This window comes from Bombyx mori, chromosome 7 (genome assembly GCF_030269925.1).
Source record: "Bombyx mori chromosome 7, ASM3026992v2".
In the NCBI taxonomy this organism is placed as follows: Eukaryota; Metazoa; Arthropoda; class Insecta; order Lepidoptera; family Bombycidae; genus Bombyx; species Bombyx mori.
In genome coordinates, this window is record NC_085113.1 from 6,674,947 (window position 1) to 6,693,043 (window position 18,097).

An 18,097-nucleotide genomic window follows, 5' to 3' on the forward strand; every position below is an offset into this window, starting at 1 on the left:
AATACGGGGTTAGGTGGGTGAACGATGAGTCCACAAGGCGCGGTATCAATGCGGCGCGGATCTGCGGCAGACGAGTGCGCACGCAGCCGCAGTTTTTCGCCAATAACACGCTAGAAGTCGAGTAGCGCGCGCCTCTCGCAGTCCGCCCTGGTATTGACGCACAAACGTGAACGCACATACTGTACACCCGGATATATTATTGTATCGTAATATAATAATAATAATAATAAAACTTTTAATAACATAATTTAAGTATCGGTCAAGTTACCTGGTCAGTGAAGTCTGTTATCAATTTATCAGTGAATGGAACAAGAGTCTTTTTTATGTGAGTATGTTTTATCGTTCTTTATCTTGAACACACAACGGTGAGTACTTATATTGAGATCAAACAAAAATAAAACTAGGACAAATATCGTTTTTCAACTGCATCCCGTCAACTTTATGCTGCAATTCAAAATGGTTCGTAATGTATAACGTATAAAATAATAATTAATAAAAATGTAATTAATAGTGATTATCACTTATTAACATTAATTAATAGTGTCACCACGCATTCCCAACCATTTCATATGATACCTACAATATTATAACTTAATATAAGATAATATTGTTACATACTAATCGTCAATGTGTACTAGCACAGAATGTCTGTATGTAATAAGGCTGCTTGGGAAGCATACACAATGTAAGCTCGACTATAATGCACATTTTGTATTCTTCTGTATCCGAAACTTCCTTAAAATTAACAAATTACAAAACACAAGACATCGTAATAATGCAAAATTATAATGAAAACTGTGAATGAAATAATATAACAGAGATAATTAGATCTTGGACGGAATGTTTCAGTCGTATCTTTGACAACCTTATAAATTGTGAACCCTTAATGTGTTACGTAAACGAAAAAGAATATTTTGTTCAAACAACACTTTCAACCTTCAGGTCTATTAATGTATAGCCTGTATATAGTTTTACTACCGGCGAAAAGTTTAATTGGGTTAATACATCAATATGGTTTATTTATATCAAAAAGTATCGTGCATCGTTCATAGATTATATTAAGAAACTATCGAAATTGACTTTTATTGTCATCCGTTTGTTAGTTCGTTCTTTTAAAAAAAAAAAAAAAAAAACAATTTCTGATTCAAACCACAAAACTGTCAATACAGACAACCTATAACAACATAATTAAATAACAAAATATAATTATGTACCTACGTGCTACGTACGAGTATAACTATAGGCGAAATGTACGCAAGCGTTAATTTACAATCTACCCGTCAGTTTAATATTTTCCTCTATGTTAACAGGTTTTTATGCACATAGATAACAAAGAAATAATTAATTAATTACTTGTATATTATATATTAATATTATCATATTATTATTAATTTTATATTACATAAAACTTTACCCGAGCCGGAACATACAATACCTAAATGTATAGAACTAACTACCTATTTCTGTATTTAAAAAAGTTTTACATTAACTGAAACACTGACGTTCTTGTACATGCTATAAAACATTAATACCTAGTATGCGATAAGAAATCAATAAAAATAGCCTATCGAACCTACTTCGTAACTATACATCTCAATTCACCTATCGATTTTCTTTATTCACACCAATCATTTTAAAAGCATAACAGAATAAAGCCGCAGTATTAACAAGAATGGGAAATATTGAAATCCTATAAGGCAATTAAAATAAAATCATTTAAATAAATATTTGACTTTGATCACTTAAATTTTAGATTTAGAAATGTTAACCAGATTATGAAATATAATTAAAATGTTATTAAACATTACAATTTATTAACGTGACATCACGTGTGTCTCTCGTACAAGGCGGTCTGGCCAAATACCATATTGTTTCACTTAATCTTTCCTAATGAGCTTAAATAAGTAAGCTAGCATATATAGTGATGGTGATAAATGCTTACCTTCTGCTTAGCTTCTCAATTCTTTAATTAAAATGCTTTTTCGTGTTGCTAAGTACAATCGCTATTTAATATCATTGTATTATTTCTCATTCATATTCCGGTAAACCTGATAAAAGTCTTAGATCGTTAAATTACTATATTTTCAACGGTTCTTGATAAGTGTGAGAGACACTTCTCTTGTTCAACCCGTGTCCATCCAATGCTGAGTGTAGGTCTCTTCAAATGCACTCCATTCTTTTCGGTCTCAGGCAAGAAGTAAGCTAAATTTCAATTTAATTTGACTTTTTGAATTGGGTAAAAATCACGTTCGAACATTCCGTTGCACACAGACGAAGCAAAAGGCTGTTGATAACGTCTGAACCTTCCAGATACGTTTTCCATCAAACGCACGTATGTTTTAAAGACGTCAATTTTATGTTAGTGATTGCGCTGGAGAAACCAATTTAATTATACATATATGCAATAAATGTTTACTTCATAACGCCAAGTCAACTTACTTACTTAAAATAAAACAAAATATAATTTAAATAAAGCTAATAATAAATATAAAAATTGTAATAAATAATTAAAATATATACAAATAATCAATAATTAAAAATAAACTTAATTCAACATACTTTTATAAAATTATGTTGATAGTCTAATCGCTTTTTTTAAACATTTATAAACTGAGAGTGTAATATACTATAATAAAATGCTTCTTTCTAAGCCTATGCTTCCTTCTTGCTAAATTTCATAAATACTAATTCAGTAGCTTTGCGACTGAAAGAATATAAGTATGATATAAAAATCGAAATATTTAAAGTGCATAAATAATACACTTATTAGAACCTTCGGAAAACGCGAAATTCGTCGTGGCCTAAAGGACAAGACGTCCGGTGGATTCGTACCTAGCGATGAACCGGTGTTCGAATCCTGCTGGCAAGTACCAATTTTTCTATTGAAATACGTAGTTAGCAAATGTTCACGATTAACTTCCACGGTGAAGGAATAACAATTTGTAGTAAAAATCAAACCCGAAAAACTATAATTTGCGTAATTACTGGTGGTAGGACCTCTTGTGACCACCACCCTGCCTATTTCTGCCATGAAGCAGTAATGCGTTTAGGTTTGAAGGGTGGGGCAGCCGTTGTATCTATACTAAGACTTTAAAACTTATATCTCAAGGTAGGTATTTATAGATGTCTATGGGCTCCGGTAACCACTTAACACCAGGTGACCCGTAAGCTCGTCAATCCAACTAAGCAATAAAAATTAGAAAAAAACCTTAAAAGTAGTTTAATTATAGCTATGACTCGCGAAAACCGAAGAAAATATTAAAATATGTATATTTTTTCTAGATGCGTCAAAACTAATAAATGAATGTTTCATTTCTATGGTGATTTTTTATTTGATGAGTAAATTAGAGAAGAACTTAACTGAATACTAAAATGAAACAAGTATTTCATTACGACAATCGATGTTTTGCATATTTCCTTATGTTTTGACAGCGGGAACAGAATGTTTTGAGAATAACACAATCGATAATGTATGTAGTAACTTTCAACATACATATGTGTTTATGACGCATTATGCCTTTACCGACCTACTGAAACCAAAAAAAAATCGAATTGATACATTTAATACGATGCCTATGGAAAACTTTTGGAGATTAGCTTAGACTTTGATTTCCTTTGGGAGTATACCGTATTGTGGAATATACCACACCAATATTGCTGTAAAAAGTTGACAATTAGGGTTCAGTCAAACTCATTTGTAGACCAACCCTACACTGTTCTTTAAGTACGTATCACTGATGCTAAGCATTGCCAGTTTGAAACCTAATTGCTAATTGCAATAAATCACAAACGGTCAGCTGGCCCCAAACTATCTAGATCCCAAAATTGTTCTAGTGTTGTTTAAAGATTGTTTATATGACCGACTTACGGCACCTTTAAGCCAAATCTATTTTCTTTTTAGATCCTATTTTTTTTATTTTTTTTTTATTGCTTTGATGGATGGACGAGCTCACAGCCCACCTGGTGTTAAGTGGTTACTGGAGCCCATAGACATCTACAACGTAAATGCGCCACCCACCTCGAGATATAAGTTCTAAGATCTCAGTATAGTTACAACGGCTACCCCACCCTTCGAACCGAAACGCATTACTGCTTCACGGCGGAAATAGGCGGGGTGGTGGTACCTAGCCGTGCGGACTCCCAAGAGGTCCTACCACCAGTGATTACGCAAATTATAATTTGATTTTTATTACACGATGTTATTCCTTGACCGTGGTAGTCAATCGTGAACATTTGTTGAGAGTACGTATTTCATTAGAAAAATTGGTACCCGCCTGCGGGACTCGAACACCGTTGCATCGCTACATACGAATGCACCGGACGTCGTATCCTTTAGGCCACAACGACTCAAAATTTTAAAGATCATGTGAAGCGAAATGAGATTAATATGAAATGAGTATGAGAAATGTTCATAAAACACATGCTTACGCAAAATCGTTTTCTGTACAAGCAGTTATACTTTGGAATTCCCTCCCTCCAAGCATACGAGCGTGCAAAACCATAGCAGCATTCAAGAAATCTGTTAAGGAACATTATTTATCCTTACCATCTTAAATAAATTATATATATTTGTATAATGTATTATAATATAAAGTAAGTATATGTGTGTATGTTATATATATGTATGTGTGTGTGTGTGTGTCTGTATTTGTATGTATATATATTGTTTTGTATCTTTTAATATGTATATATTATTATATGTAATGTTTACTGTATGCACTAGGTTTGTGTTCCTAATTGTTCTTTCCTTTTGCGGGCCTACTGGAAGAGATTTCAGCATGAAATAAGTAGTGCCCTTGTACTCTGTATCCTTATTGACGTGTCTTTTCTAACAGCTGTGTGTACAAAATATATTAAATAAAATAAAATAAAATTAATTTGATAAATTTGAGACTTTAATCAACTAGAATAAAATTAAATGGAACGAGATCAGATAGGATAGAACAAAGTCTCATTAAAATGGTAGTTGCTTCATGCGACTTTTTAGAAGAAGCCGAGAAGCTACGTTCACCGGCTTTGTCTCATTTTCCCACAATATTTAATCAATAACATATCCCCGAGTTGTGTGAAAATAGTTCACACAACTCGGGCTCCCGCCAAAAAGTCTGTGTTCTGGTAGTAGAGGTAACTCAAAAGTAACAGGATTGGTTTGACCAGATCAGTCTTACGAGAATAAATTTTTGTTAGGTACATAACTTTGAAAATTGTTCTCTTCATTAATTTATAAGTCCTTCAGCACCGATCGAACTAATCCGAAGTAACTTTAGAAGTTGGTTTTAACATCGCAAAACAAAACTGTCATTAGGACTGTTTACGATTATTTAGTTTATGACATTGAATTCGTTGACATAGATAGATATGTTGCTGTATCTTATATGATACGCTTCAAGCGATACTAATAAAGGTAGGTATTGAACAAGGTAGGTACACTAATCTCAAACATCGCAACACACATACATTTTTACACATACATTTTACTATTATTTTTTATCTTTATAATGGTTTAAGATTAAAGCACGATATCTTCAGTTCTGTTTGATTACATTGAAGTTGAAATTACATTCTAGCCAACAGTTATCTAGTCTTAACAGCGATACCAAATACTGATATTTAATGTGTCAGAAAATGACACATTTACACAATATTGAACTTATCTACTATACTGTGTAGGTTTTTTTTTTCTATTGCTTAGGTGGGTGGACGAACTCACCACCTAGTGTTAAGTGGTTACGGGAGTCCATAGACATCTACGACGTAAATGCGTAATCACCTTGTTAGTTAATATAATAATAATAAGTTCTAAGGTCTCAAGTATAGTTACAACGGCTGCCCCACCCTTCAAAACGAAACGCATTACTGCTTCACGGCAAAAATAGGCGGGGTGGTGGGACCAACCCGCGCGGACTCACAAGAGGTCCTACCAACAGTAACTGTGTTTTTACCATTACAATTAGTAACATTGCATACCACGCTTCGGTCCGAACATCCTCCTTATGAAGTTGACCTGAGGGGATAATATAGTAGGTACATTCTACGGTTTTCACGAATCAACAAGGAGGAGGTTCGGGTGTTTTTATGTCTGCTACCAGAGAACTTTTTTCTCTGTGATTTCCGCTAATGGTGATTATTTTTTTGGTTTATAGCTGATGCTTTTCATGTGTTTTTAAATACATATATAGCAACTACGTGGTTTGATGGGATGATCTGATTTATCATAATGTGATTGTCGCCTGTGTCACCTTAAATTTTGCTTCCGGCCCTCAGTAAGCACTTAATACCAAGTGAGCGGCTAGCTTGCATGCCTAAGGTTACAAAAACATGATTTTATACCAAGATTTAGATTAGGGAAAAAGCGAGAGGTTTCTTATGGACACGCGGTTGGAATGGAGTTTTTTTTTTGCTATTGTTCTTTATTTAATTTATATTATGTAATGATTAAATAAAGAAATAAAACATACAGATGTTTTTGATGTCGTTTTTCATTGTTGCACGTTTTTCGGTCTAGACGGTTAGGTACCATCTGCCTATTTCTGCCACGAAGCTGTCATTCGTTCCAATTCGAAGGGCTTGACAGACGTTATACAATTGGGACTTTGACCTCATGCCTAGGAATAAGTAGCGACATTTACATTGATATCTACAGGCAACAATTTCCGCTGAAGCATAACACCGTTAACATAACATTATTAAACAAAGCCGTTAATTTGTTTTTAATTCCTTGATTCACTTCCTATATTTATCCAGAATTAGCTCAGATTAGAATTAGATCAGAAGATCGGGTTCAGTGGCGAGCTTTGGGGGAGGCCTATGTCCAGCAGTGGACTGCCACAGGCTGATGATGATGAGCTCGGATTTCACTTCTGCTTTAGAGTTTCTCGCTGATTTACGTAGTTGCATTCGATGGTCAAGAATGACCGTGTCTCGCGATATTTCACGGTAAACATGAAAAGCAAACAAAACACTCGCGGGACGACCTTTCGATACAGTTCCACTTATACCTATTTAGTTTCGTGTTAATAAAAGCATCACAGTAGTGTCAATATGACGTCCCACATTTTTGTTTACATACACAGACCCAACGGTAGATTCGCTAGTAAGCTGTAACTGTATTCAGTTGGTCGATGAATAATTATACCCTTACGTGTGACCTCAATTGATACCGAAACACATCAAGACGCTGATAGATATACCCCAAAAGAATTCACTAAGCATAACTACGTTGATGAAATGAATGCGATGATCTTACAAAAAAAGGTGAATGGCTCCAAACGTTGCATTGCATAATGTACAAAAGATTTCGAAATTAGGCATTTACACACGAGACGGAGGTGCTTCGTTTAATTGTGTTTTACCATAACATAATTGAACACGTAACCTACTAGTTCGACATTTAAAAAAAATACATATATGTACTTTTGCTTTTTAGTGAAGGCACATGCACATGCAGCCTGATGATCAGAGATCACCGTTGCTTTTGGACATAAACCCTCCAAGGCACAGCCAAACCAATATCAATTACTCGGGCCTTTTTGAGACATGTCTTAGTTTAAATAGGATAGTCAATTCAATTGAGACATCATCTTCTTTTCCCAAGGCATGCCGTGAAATTCGCGAGGTTATCTTTATGGCATTCGATAACCCCTTAACACCAGGTGGGTAATCGTAATAGTTTTAAAGAGTCTAAATTCAGGATTGTTTTTTTATAACCGCTGTCCCTCCTTTCAAATCTGAACTACTTTGTGGCAGAAGTAAGCAGGATGTTGGTGGTATCTACCGGTGCGAGCTTAAAAGGCGCCCTTCCACCAGTAAAATATTTGTTTCTTTGTTAATTATTTGTATTTTATGTATAGCTTACTCTGTACTATCTATGATTTTAAATTTATTCTATTTAAACACTGAAAATCAAGATAGATGTATCCCTGACAATAAAACATAGAAATCATTTTTAGCGTTAACAAGATGAGCTATATACAAAACTTTGAGGGTGACTTTGTTCTAGAAAAAAAGGGATCGATAATACGAAAAGAGTCATTTAGACAACACATTCCGTGGTTCAAAATAACCAATTAAGTACTTAGGTAAATTGTTGTGTAACTAATTTACTACGATAATTCGCACTAACAATATGATTAAATTAATAGGCCAGTTTGTGTTATTGTACACCTTGTTCAGATACGCGTAGATAATACCATAGAATTGGCATGTATCACACAGTGACAATGACGTGATAAATGTAGTGAAAGCTAACACGCATTGCCTGTTACAAATTGACAGATATCATTCATCGCTGTTATACATACCGAGCACTACGGCGACGTACATAAATACTAATATATATGTAGTACATAGTACAATTTTAAGCTGACCTGTTGTTAAAATTTTTCATCTAAATAATTTTTAATTTATTTAATTAGACTTATTCTGTAACATGTATAGCCACAATTGCATTGTTTAAATTTCAAATTTATAGATAAATTGTGCCTAATCCGTATTATAATAGTTCAAATAACATATGTTTAAATAGGTATAAACATGTATGTGATATTTAAAGTAAACACGAATTTAAAGCGATAAAATAAAATAGAATTGTTTTAATCGTCGTTATCGTGGAGTGGATAAGTGGAGCGCGCCTTACACGTGGTCTAATCGAAAAGTTTATTTACTATCTGTGATTTCATACGATAATATATATTAGTTATAATATCTGAGGGCCAATCCTAATCAGGATTTCGTAAATTATAACTATAATTACGTAGATACATTATTTTAATCGAGTAGGAAACTAGTTATGGGGCATATTGTAAGCCCTTTCGAGTAGGTACCACTATACTGCGTATTTGTATCGCGAAACTGTCATATGTTCTCTCTCTTCGAGTCTATGACACAATTGAGGTTCGTAATTCAAGGTAGGTGGCGACGGTCACGGTGTGACTATAGCACGGTGGCGGAGGGTTCCGTTTATCCCTAAATACCAGTTGGATCATAACCTCAATCACCCAACGGTCACGCAATGCCAATAAATATTTTTAATTTAAGGTTTTGTCATCTCATTGGTTAGGAAATCTTCTTCTCACAATTAAAAATATATTGTTGATGTGTCAAGGTCACCGCTTTTATCTCTTTCCGGCCCGATATGATAAAAAATGTATTCAACAAAATTCAGACAGTAGCAGCTTTTTGAGCTGGGGACCGAAACCCCCTCGAAATTTCCGCGCCTAGGGGGCGCGAGGGATTTGTGAGACTCGGAGGCTGAAGAAATTAAAGGCCGGCGCCGAAGACGTTAAACCTTCGAATTAAATGGCTTTTGAATAAACATAGCGGAACACAGCAGAATTAAAGTTAGAGCATAGGTAGTATTTTTGTACTATATTGTGTCACATAGATTAAGTTTTCAAAACTAAAACTATATTTAGAACACTAAAGTAAAAAGAAATTTACTAAGATTATTATATTTCTACTTGCCGCAGAACTCGAAGTATGGATCTTGGCGCATTATTTCATAAAAGTACTCCAGGCGTTTGACTTATGACATCACTAAAGTGTCACACAACAACAACGCTTCCATTGAGATGGTCCATATACCTATTCTCACACATTCTGTTACACTTTTATGTTAGGTTAAAAAGTGTTTTAATTTGCATAATGCAACAATTTTTTTTAATTTTGCGTTCACAAATTTCTCAATTTCGTTTAATATTTATGATGTACATAGAAATCACCAGACTGTAAAGTTTCGACTATGGTTGATAAGAAACATTTCCTCGAATATCTTATGAAAATCAAATACCATTATTTTTCTGCCTGTTGATGTACTTACGTCAAGTTGATATTATTTTACTTACACCCAGTACCTTTAATACTGTATTATCATCCGTATTTACTTTTAATTAAATGCAAATACTATTATTATCTTTATGTTTTTTCAAATTTGTTTTAAATTGTTTTTTTTTAAACTAATACCACGTTCAACGGCTCATAACTAGAAGTATTATCATCCTTATTTACTTTTAATTAAATGCAAATACTATTATTATCTTTAAGTTTTTTCAAGTTTGTATTAAATTGTTTTTTTTTAAACTAATACCACGTTCAACGGCTCATAACTAGAAGTTTCTCTTTTGTTTTCGGTACTGGAAGTATAAGAACAACTCATGAAAGTGTCGCGAACGACCTAGACCAACGAAGCGATCATATATAGGTTGTAAGGGCACTATGAGCACGTTTTTTTTTAATTTATTGCTGAAATGGGTGGACGAGCTCACAGCCCACCTGGTGTTAAGTGGTTACTGGAGCCCATAGAGACATTTATAACGTAAATGGCGACACCCACCTTAAAATGAGTTCCAAGGTCTCAGTATAGTTACAACGGCTGCCCCACCCTTCAAGCCGAAACGCATTACTGCTCACAGCAGAAATAGGCAGGGTTGTGGTACCTACCCGTACGGACTCACAACAGGTCCTATCAGCAGTAATCACACAAATTATAATTTTGCGGGTTTGATTTTATTACACGATTTTATTCCTTCATGCGAACATTTGTTGAGTACGTATTTAATTAGAAAAATTAATACCCGCCTGCGGGATTCGAACACCGGTGCACCGCTAGATATGAATGCACCGGACATCTTACCCTTTAGGCCACGACGACTTCATTTACTTACTTATGAAACATAAAAAAGCTGTAGTTTGGTTTAACTTACTTTATTATGTGGAGACCGGCTGCTGTCTGATAATTAATATCCCCCCAACTAGCAATTGCAGGTCTTGAATTGGCATTTTCGAATTAATATTTTGCATAGGGTTGATTTTTCAAGACAGTCGGAAAATAATCTAAATATACTACTTACTTCGACGGACGGATAGTAAAGTAGTAAAGCTTTAAATTGTGCTCAAATTTTTGGTTCGAATTTCGATAAAACTACACGTTACAATAATTCATTAGTTACCCTAATCCAGCGGTCGGGGAACTTTTTTAATTATTACCCCAAAATATTTTTGTGTAAGTTGATATTACTCGATGGCGAAGAACAAAAAAAAACGAAATCGCTTCTTTTTAGTATCTTTCATATTATAGCCCCTATGATAATTTTAAAAAGAAAACAACAACAAAAAATTTTACGATTCTAAAGAAGTTTCACTTCGATATATACTTTTGTTATATATATTATTAATTTTATCATTAATTTTTACTCACAAAAGTTTCATTTTTACCCGCCAAAATTTCATTTTACCCCATTTGGGGTAATTTGCCTAGGTTCCCCGACCGCTGCACTAATCGATGGTAAGCTATGCAGTGCAAAGGCTATCGATTTTGAAACTAAACACAGCAAAGAGTTATTTATTTACTCTGATTTTGTGTCAAAATTTATCAAACGACATTTATTCGACTATAGTTTTATTTTTTTTGTTACTGTATTATTTCGACATTTCAGTTTTTAAATTTATCAAAGTGCAATACAGCCAACGTTGTTAAATAATTATGGTACTAAAATAAAGCCAAACAGCTTTATAAACATAGAAGTATAATTATAAGGAAAATTTCGTCTTCAATATATTTATCGCAATTGAAATGTCATCTCATTTTACACAAATTGACTGCATAAAGTTCAATTTTATTTACTGCCTTTATTCCAGATAGCCGGGCATTACACATACGATTCTAATTCCATTGAAATGGATATAATAATAAAGAAGTGCATCTGGACCGGGGTTCAGGGCGGATAACCGCGAGTCGAGATGCGGGTGAGGGCGGCTCGGGCCCTGCGTGCTTTAAGACGCGTGGCACTCTTGTTTCCGCTAGTATTGACTGCGCTGGCGCTAATCCTGCTGCCGCGCCCGGGACCTCTCACACCCCTTGCACAGAATCCTACCATTGCCGCACAGATCCACTCGCTCAAAGACGACCAGCATATTCAAGTAAGTGCGAACAAATTATACAATAGTTCTTTTTTTTATTGCTTAGATGGGTGGACAAGCTTACAGCCCACCTGGTGTTAAGTGGTTACTGGAGCCCATAGACATTTACAAGGTAAATGCGCCACCCACCTTGAAATATAAGTTCTAAGGTCTCAGTATAGTTACAACGGCTACCCCACCCTTCAAACCGAAACGCATTACTGCTTCACGACAGAAATAGGCGGGGTGGTGGTACCTACCCGTGTGAACTCACAAGAGGTCTTACCACCACTAAAAAATCGGATACCGACCAAACTATAATGCGAGCAGACTTATTTGCGAGATTTTAAGGCAAAAAAATTTAGAGAGCAGGTGCGAGAGAGGACCCGGAGTAGGTACTTTGGGTTTTTCGGTTTCCTCTTATCTTTTAAGTCCTAGAAATATCGGAACACTACATTAACTCTACCAGTAGAAACCCAAGCATCCAATACCAATACCAAATCCAGAACTTGAAAAAGGCAAATGTTGTGAAATACTCCAATATCTCGTAAAGATCTAACATTGTTTGTTGATTTGTATAATGTATTTCCAAAAACAGTAACTAAATGATAATCGTAAGGAAATAATCCGAAAAAGATAAACGAATCTATTATCCAGCTATTTTTACATTTAAATATAATAATAAATTTTGCGTTGTATATTTGATCATTTTTAGGCGCATTTTCCTGCTGAAATGTGAATTATAATTTTCAAATCAAGCATTCAGCTATTAAGGTCGATACTTATTTTAATATTTAATTCCACGTACTTTACAAGCCCGTTAAAGTTTTATAGCTACGATATCACCCGCATTCATTTGATATCGACCTTTAAAACAATTCGTCACGGTAAGGTGGCTAATTATTTTGTAGTGAGATCGTACTCATTTCCATATGTATGTACTCACATGCTGTGCTATTATTCTCTGTATTATGCGCGGAAAAGTTAAATGATAACAAAATTTTAAATAGTAATTTAAATATTTTTTGAAACAGGTAGGTACGTCAATGAATTTCCTTCTTGTTTGCGTAATTATTGGTGGTGAAAGGTATTGTGAGAGGGTAGTTAGCATCATCATGTTCATTAGGGTCGCCGAAGAATTTTGCTACCTGTCTTGAAAGGAAGGAAGTATTATACAATAATCAATGATACCTCGGTCTCACGTCTCAGGCAATGATATAAATTCATTAAAGCAAAAAAGGATTTGTACTGTACTATAACTGATTTATTTGTATTTTAAGGATCGTTCCAATGAACTTCAAGAAGAGGTGCTGCACGAGGAAGGTGACACCGTATCCCGTCGCCACTGGTTCATGCGCGGAGGTGAACAACGGCCTTGGAAACACGATCCTAGTGCACAAATATTCCCTGAGGATGCCCCTGGGGATGACAGGTAACAACACTTGACACTGCTATTGAGTTATGTAAAAGAGCCTTCATTAATTTAAACTAAGATTCAGTCGACTTTTTGGCGGGAACGCGAGGAGTGAAGTGGTGTGATTTGTTTTATTTTATCTATTTAGTGTTTCTTCAGGTTCAGATGTGTAATAACGGTGGTTTATTAACGGTTTAATATCTGTGACAGTGCACAAATGTGGGAAAATGAAACAAAGCCGCTGAACGTAACTTCTCGGGATCCTCCAAAAAGTCCACTGAAAGGTCTCAGTAAATGACCACCATTTTACTGTGATTATATGTCATTCCATATCATCTCATCTCATTGCGTTTAATTTCATCCCAGTTGATTAATGTCTCAAATTAATAATCTTCATTTCATTTCATTTCCCTCCATTCATAAAAATAAGAATATAAATTTAAAATAAGACATGACTTAAAGGTCTTAGTTACTAGGTCATTAAATCTCTTAAAAAAAAGATTCAGTCAAAAAGATTAACATTTTATTTATATCTATCTATCGTTTATTATGGACGTCGGTAATGGCTGTTACATAGCCCAAGTCACGGCTTATGGCTGACAACTCTTATTAAATTCCGTTTGAAGAAGGGCACGTCAAACCTTCAAGAGGAGTTAGAAATTATGTCTGAAAATGCACTGTACAATCCTGAGGGATTTTGGTGCTCTTTGAATCGTCTGAGAACGACATTAGAGGTGCTGACTGATTTCATTGCATTAAATATCACTTTTTTGAAATATAAGTGATATTTACACTGAAATTATTTTAGTTTTATTAATACTTTTTGCAATTTAATACCGTGTTTATAAAATTTCTAACGTTTCGGATACGGAAACAACAGGAAATTGTTCTAGTCAAAAACGAGTAAAGTGCACGACATTCGAATGTTATGCAAACTGCGATTTTTATTTATGTCTGTTTGTTTGTTCACTAAATAGGCCTCAATCACCTCTATTAAAGTTAGGATATTGTATTGTTTTCATTGGCTTCGCTATCAATTGGAAAAAACTTTTTTCATAAGCGAATATGTACTTAGTCTGGCCATAAATACAGTTACCAAGGAAAATAAATAAAAATCTATTGCAAATAACATTTATTACTTTTACAGTGTGTTAGTTTAATACATAAATATAAAATAATTTAAAGTATAAAAAGCTTATTCGAAGTGGTCTCCATTGGCTGCAATACAGTCCTTTAAACGTTGAGGCCAGTTATCAATAGAAGCACGCACTCTTTCCGTGGGAAAAATTTTCACTGCCAATCGTATGGATTGTTTTAGGGACTCCAAATTATCATGGCGTTTAGAGCAAGCCGTACTCTCTAAAACTGACCATAAATCATAATCCAGCGGATTAAGATCGGGACTAGACGACGGCCAGTCTTCAGCTCTGATGAAGTCCGAAACGTTCGTTTCCAACCAAGACTGCGTAGACCGAGCTTTATAACCTGGCGCCGCGTCTTGCTGGAAGGACCATTCTTGATTATTGAACATGGTGTTGTTAAGGGGCTTCACTACCTTCTCAAGAATAGTATCTTGATACACTTGTGCCGATGTTTTGATACCTTTTTCACAAAAGTATGGCTCAGTCACTCCTTCATAGCTAATACTCCACCAAATCATCACTGAAGTCGGATAGTGCCCACGTTGCGCTCTGTCGACTAATTGGGAAGCTTCCTTAGAGCTTTGAGCATAAATACGGTCATTTTGTTTCTTAAAATGTTGCTCATTGTAAAAAATTTCTATGACCTCCCTTTACGTACCGCTTCAGTAGTTGTTTCGATTTTACCACCCTATTCTCTTTTAAATTATCAGTTAAGAAATGACCAGTACGTCTCTTATAGGCTGCAAGTCCTAAGTCATCTTTTAAAATACGCGACATGGTTCTAGGTGCTATCTTCATCTCCCGAGATAAAATCATTTGCTTTCTTCGAATTCTTTCCCTTACTGCTTTGACCACCTTTTTCGTACGAACACTACGTGGACGGCCAGATCTTTTTCTGTCACAAACAGAGGAGGTCTCATTGCACCTATTAATAGCCCGGTACACAATCATTTTACTAATACCAAGCGTATGGAGAGTTTTAAAAATTACATTTGGCTCCATACCTACTTTGTGTAATGCAATCACAGCGATTCGGTTCTCTTTATCACTCCACTCCATTTTAATATCGCAAAATATTGTACAATGTATTGGTGCCAAAATGAGGAAACTCAATGAGCAATCATATAAAAATGACAGATTCCAAATTCAAATGTAATATTTTGTTTATTTTCAATTGTAACAGTATTTATGGCCAGACTAAGTATTTGGAGTTTGTCAATCATTAAAGATCTTCTCGAAACGTCAGATATAACAGACAGGAGATTAGCTGTATGTAGTTTTAATTATGGATACAACTCACAAAGGCTGAAGATAAGACAGTGATACAGATAAATCATAAAAAAATTAGATGATCTCCGCAAAAATTAAACAATGGAACTGAGACCCGGTTTTGCAAATTTCGCATGCGTTATAATAATAAAATATGTACACATTTTGTAAGAATTAACTTAGTCAAGTTAAGTTAGCCACAGTCTAGAGAAACAGTTTAAAGTAAAGAAATAGGGAGTAATTTTATTAGAAATCTGGACGTACAAGTCTGTATTTAATAATACATTAAAATAGTAATTTAAAATTCGAAATAAATATATAACTAATCAACTAGCACACTTCTGACACTATTTAATTTGGTTGGTATGCGTGTATGTTTATTTGTTGTTTGAACAACGGAATATTTGTTCCGGCGGCCTTGAAGATGTCGGATTAATTTGAAAATTTGCACTGCATCAAGAACCGGTGACAACACAATAATGTTATAGCTTCACTCTAATATCCTGACCAGTAACAAAATGATAAAAAAATAATTATTTATCGCTAGTTCTGTTTGCTATTTAAGCGTGTTTTTTTTAGTTTTTGAACTGCGTGTATTAGTTCTTCTCTCTCATCAACCGGTTGTGTTTGTTTGCTAGCTTTTGACGAGCTTTAGTGTTTTCATTTAAGAAATGGAAACAGTCCAGTTTTTCACACTCGCTTTGATAAGAACTGACAATAACAAAATAAAAGAGAAATAAAACACATAAAATGACCTCAAATCCTGAATATATTTTTTTATTGCCCTTGTAGGCAGACGAGCATACGGCCCACTTGATGGTGAGTGGTTACCGTCGCCCATGGACTTCAGCAATGCCAGGAGCAGAGCCAAGCCGCTGCCTACCGCTTAATACTCTCCACAAGCCTCGTTTGAAGAAGGACATGTCATAGCGCTCGGGAAACACCGTGGAAGGGAGCTCATTCCATAGCCGGATGGTACGTGGCAAAAAAGATCTCTGGAAACGCACTGTGGATGATCGCAGTGGCGCCAGGTAGTATGGATGAACTCTACTCCGGTGGCGGGCGGTGCGATGGTAAAAACGAGATGCCGGTATCATCTCGAACAATTCCTCAGAGCACTCCCCATGGAATATACGGTACAGAATACAGAGGGAACCGAAGTCCCTCCGCAGACCCTGAATTGTCTATTTAAGGTAGAATTTCAACACGAACGCAAGTAACAAAAAAAATTATTCGTAGAAAACTCTAAACAGAGTGTAAATATCTCATAAACTGTTTAACACATTTCTAAGCCACTTTTTTACCTCGCACGCTTACGCTCCAATATAGTCTTAGTGCTTTTTTTAAAGAATGTAAATATGAAAGTCTTTGGAAGTCCGTAGCTTGGTCAACTCCAACATTACCCGCTTAATCCCCCTAACGCGGCAGAATGGCGGTGATTTCCTCCTGAACCAAAGAAACAAGGTCCGATCTTGAGACGTGGTTTATCGCACAAGTTGGTGTCATCGTCCTGCCTATTTCCGTCCCAAAGCAATTCTGACGCGTCCAGTTTGAAGGATGGGATCACCGGATATTGAAATCTCAATTTATCGTATTCATATTTTTACTTACCGGAAACTAAGAAAACTGATCCTTTTTAATCTACTGTTACTTTTTTCAGAATCGTTCAACAGCTATCATACATATTACCGAACGACGAGGAGGCGCCTATTAAAAAAATACTACTTGCCAATGGCCTCGGGGCGTGGGGCGTAACCGGTGGTCGTACAGAATTCCTCCGAAACAAGTGCCCCATAGACCGGTGTCATCTTACGGCGGACTCGAGGGATGCCGCCTCTGCAGACGCTATACTCTTCAAAGATCACCATACGCCTTTTAACGTCAAAAGATCTCCTAATCAGGTAACGGTATTTACTGGTGGTAGGACCTCTTGTGACTCCGCGCGGGTAGGTACCACCACCCTGCCTATTTCTGCCGTGAAGCAGTAATGCGTTTCGGTTTGAAGGGTGGGGCAGCCGTTGTAACTATACTGAGACTTTAGAACTTAAATCTCAAGGTATGGTGGCGCATTTACGTTGTAGATGTCTATTGGCTCCAGTAACCACTTAACACCAGGTGGGCTGTGAGCTCGTCCACCCAACTAAGCAATAAATAAATAAAACCAAATTTTCAAAATCTTACGTGCTTCACGTTCGATTAACATCTTTCTTTTTATAGTTCAGATGGATGAACGGGCTCACAACCTACCTGGTGTTCAGTGGTAACTACAGCTCATAGAAATTATAAAAACCATAGTTATTACAATAGGAATGGTATATGGTATTGTACAATGGCTATCCCTAACTACTTCGCGACAGAAATAGGCAGAACAGTAGCA

At 35.6% G+C, this 18,097-nt stretch overlaps 1 protein-coding gene across 2 annotated transcripts in view; it reads left to right on the plus strand.

Moving 5' to 3' along the window:
• LOC101742412 (glycoprotein 3-alpha-L-fucosyltransferase A) overlaps window positions 1–18,097 on the plus strand; it is a 27,716-nt gene continuing 9,619 nt past the window's right edge. Inside the window, exons 1-4 of one of the 2 annotated variants that reach the window (XM_012694907.4) lie at window positions 1–325; window positions 11,635–11,916; window positions 13,176–13,327; window positions 17,381–17,621. In XM_012694907.4, coding sequence (XP_012550361.1) covers window positions 11,737–11,916; window positions 13,176–13,327; window positions 17,381–17,621 — 573 coding nt within the window. In that variant the 5' untranslated portion in view covers window positions 1–325; window positions 11,635–11,736. Of the gene's footprint in view, window positions 326–10,700; window positions 11,483–11,634; window positions 11,917–13,175; window positions 13,328–17,380; window positions 17,622–18,097 lie in introns of those variants that run through there. The other variant, XM_021351429.3, reaches the window with a different exon arrangement.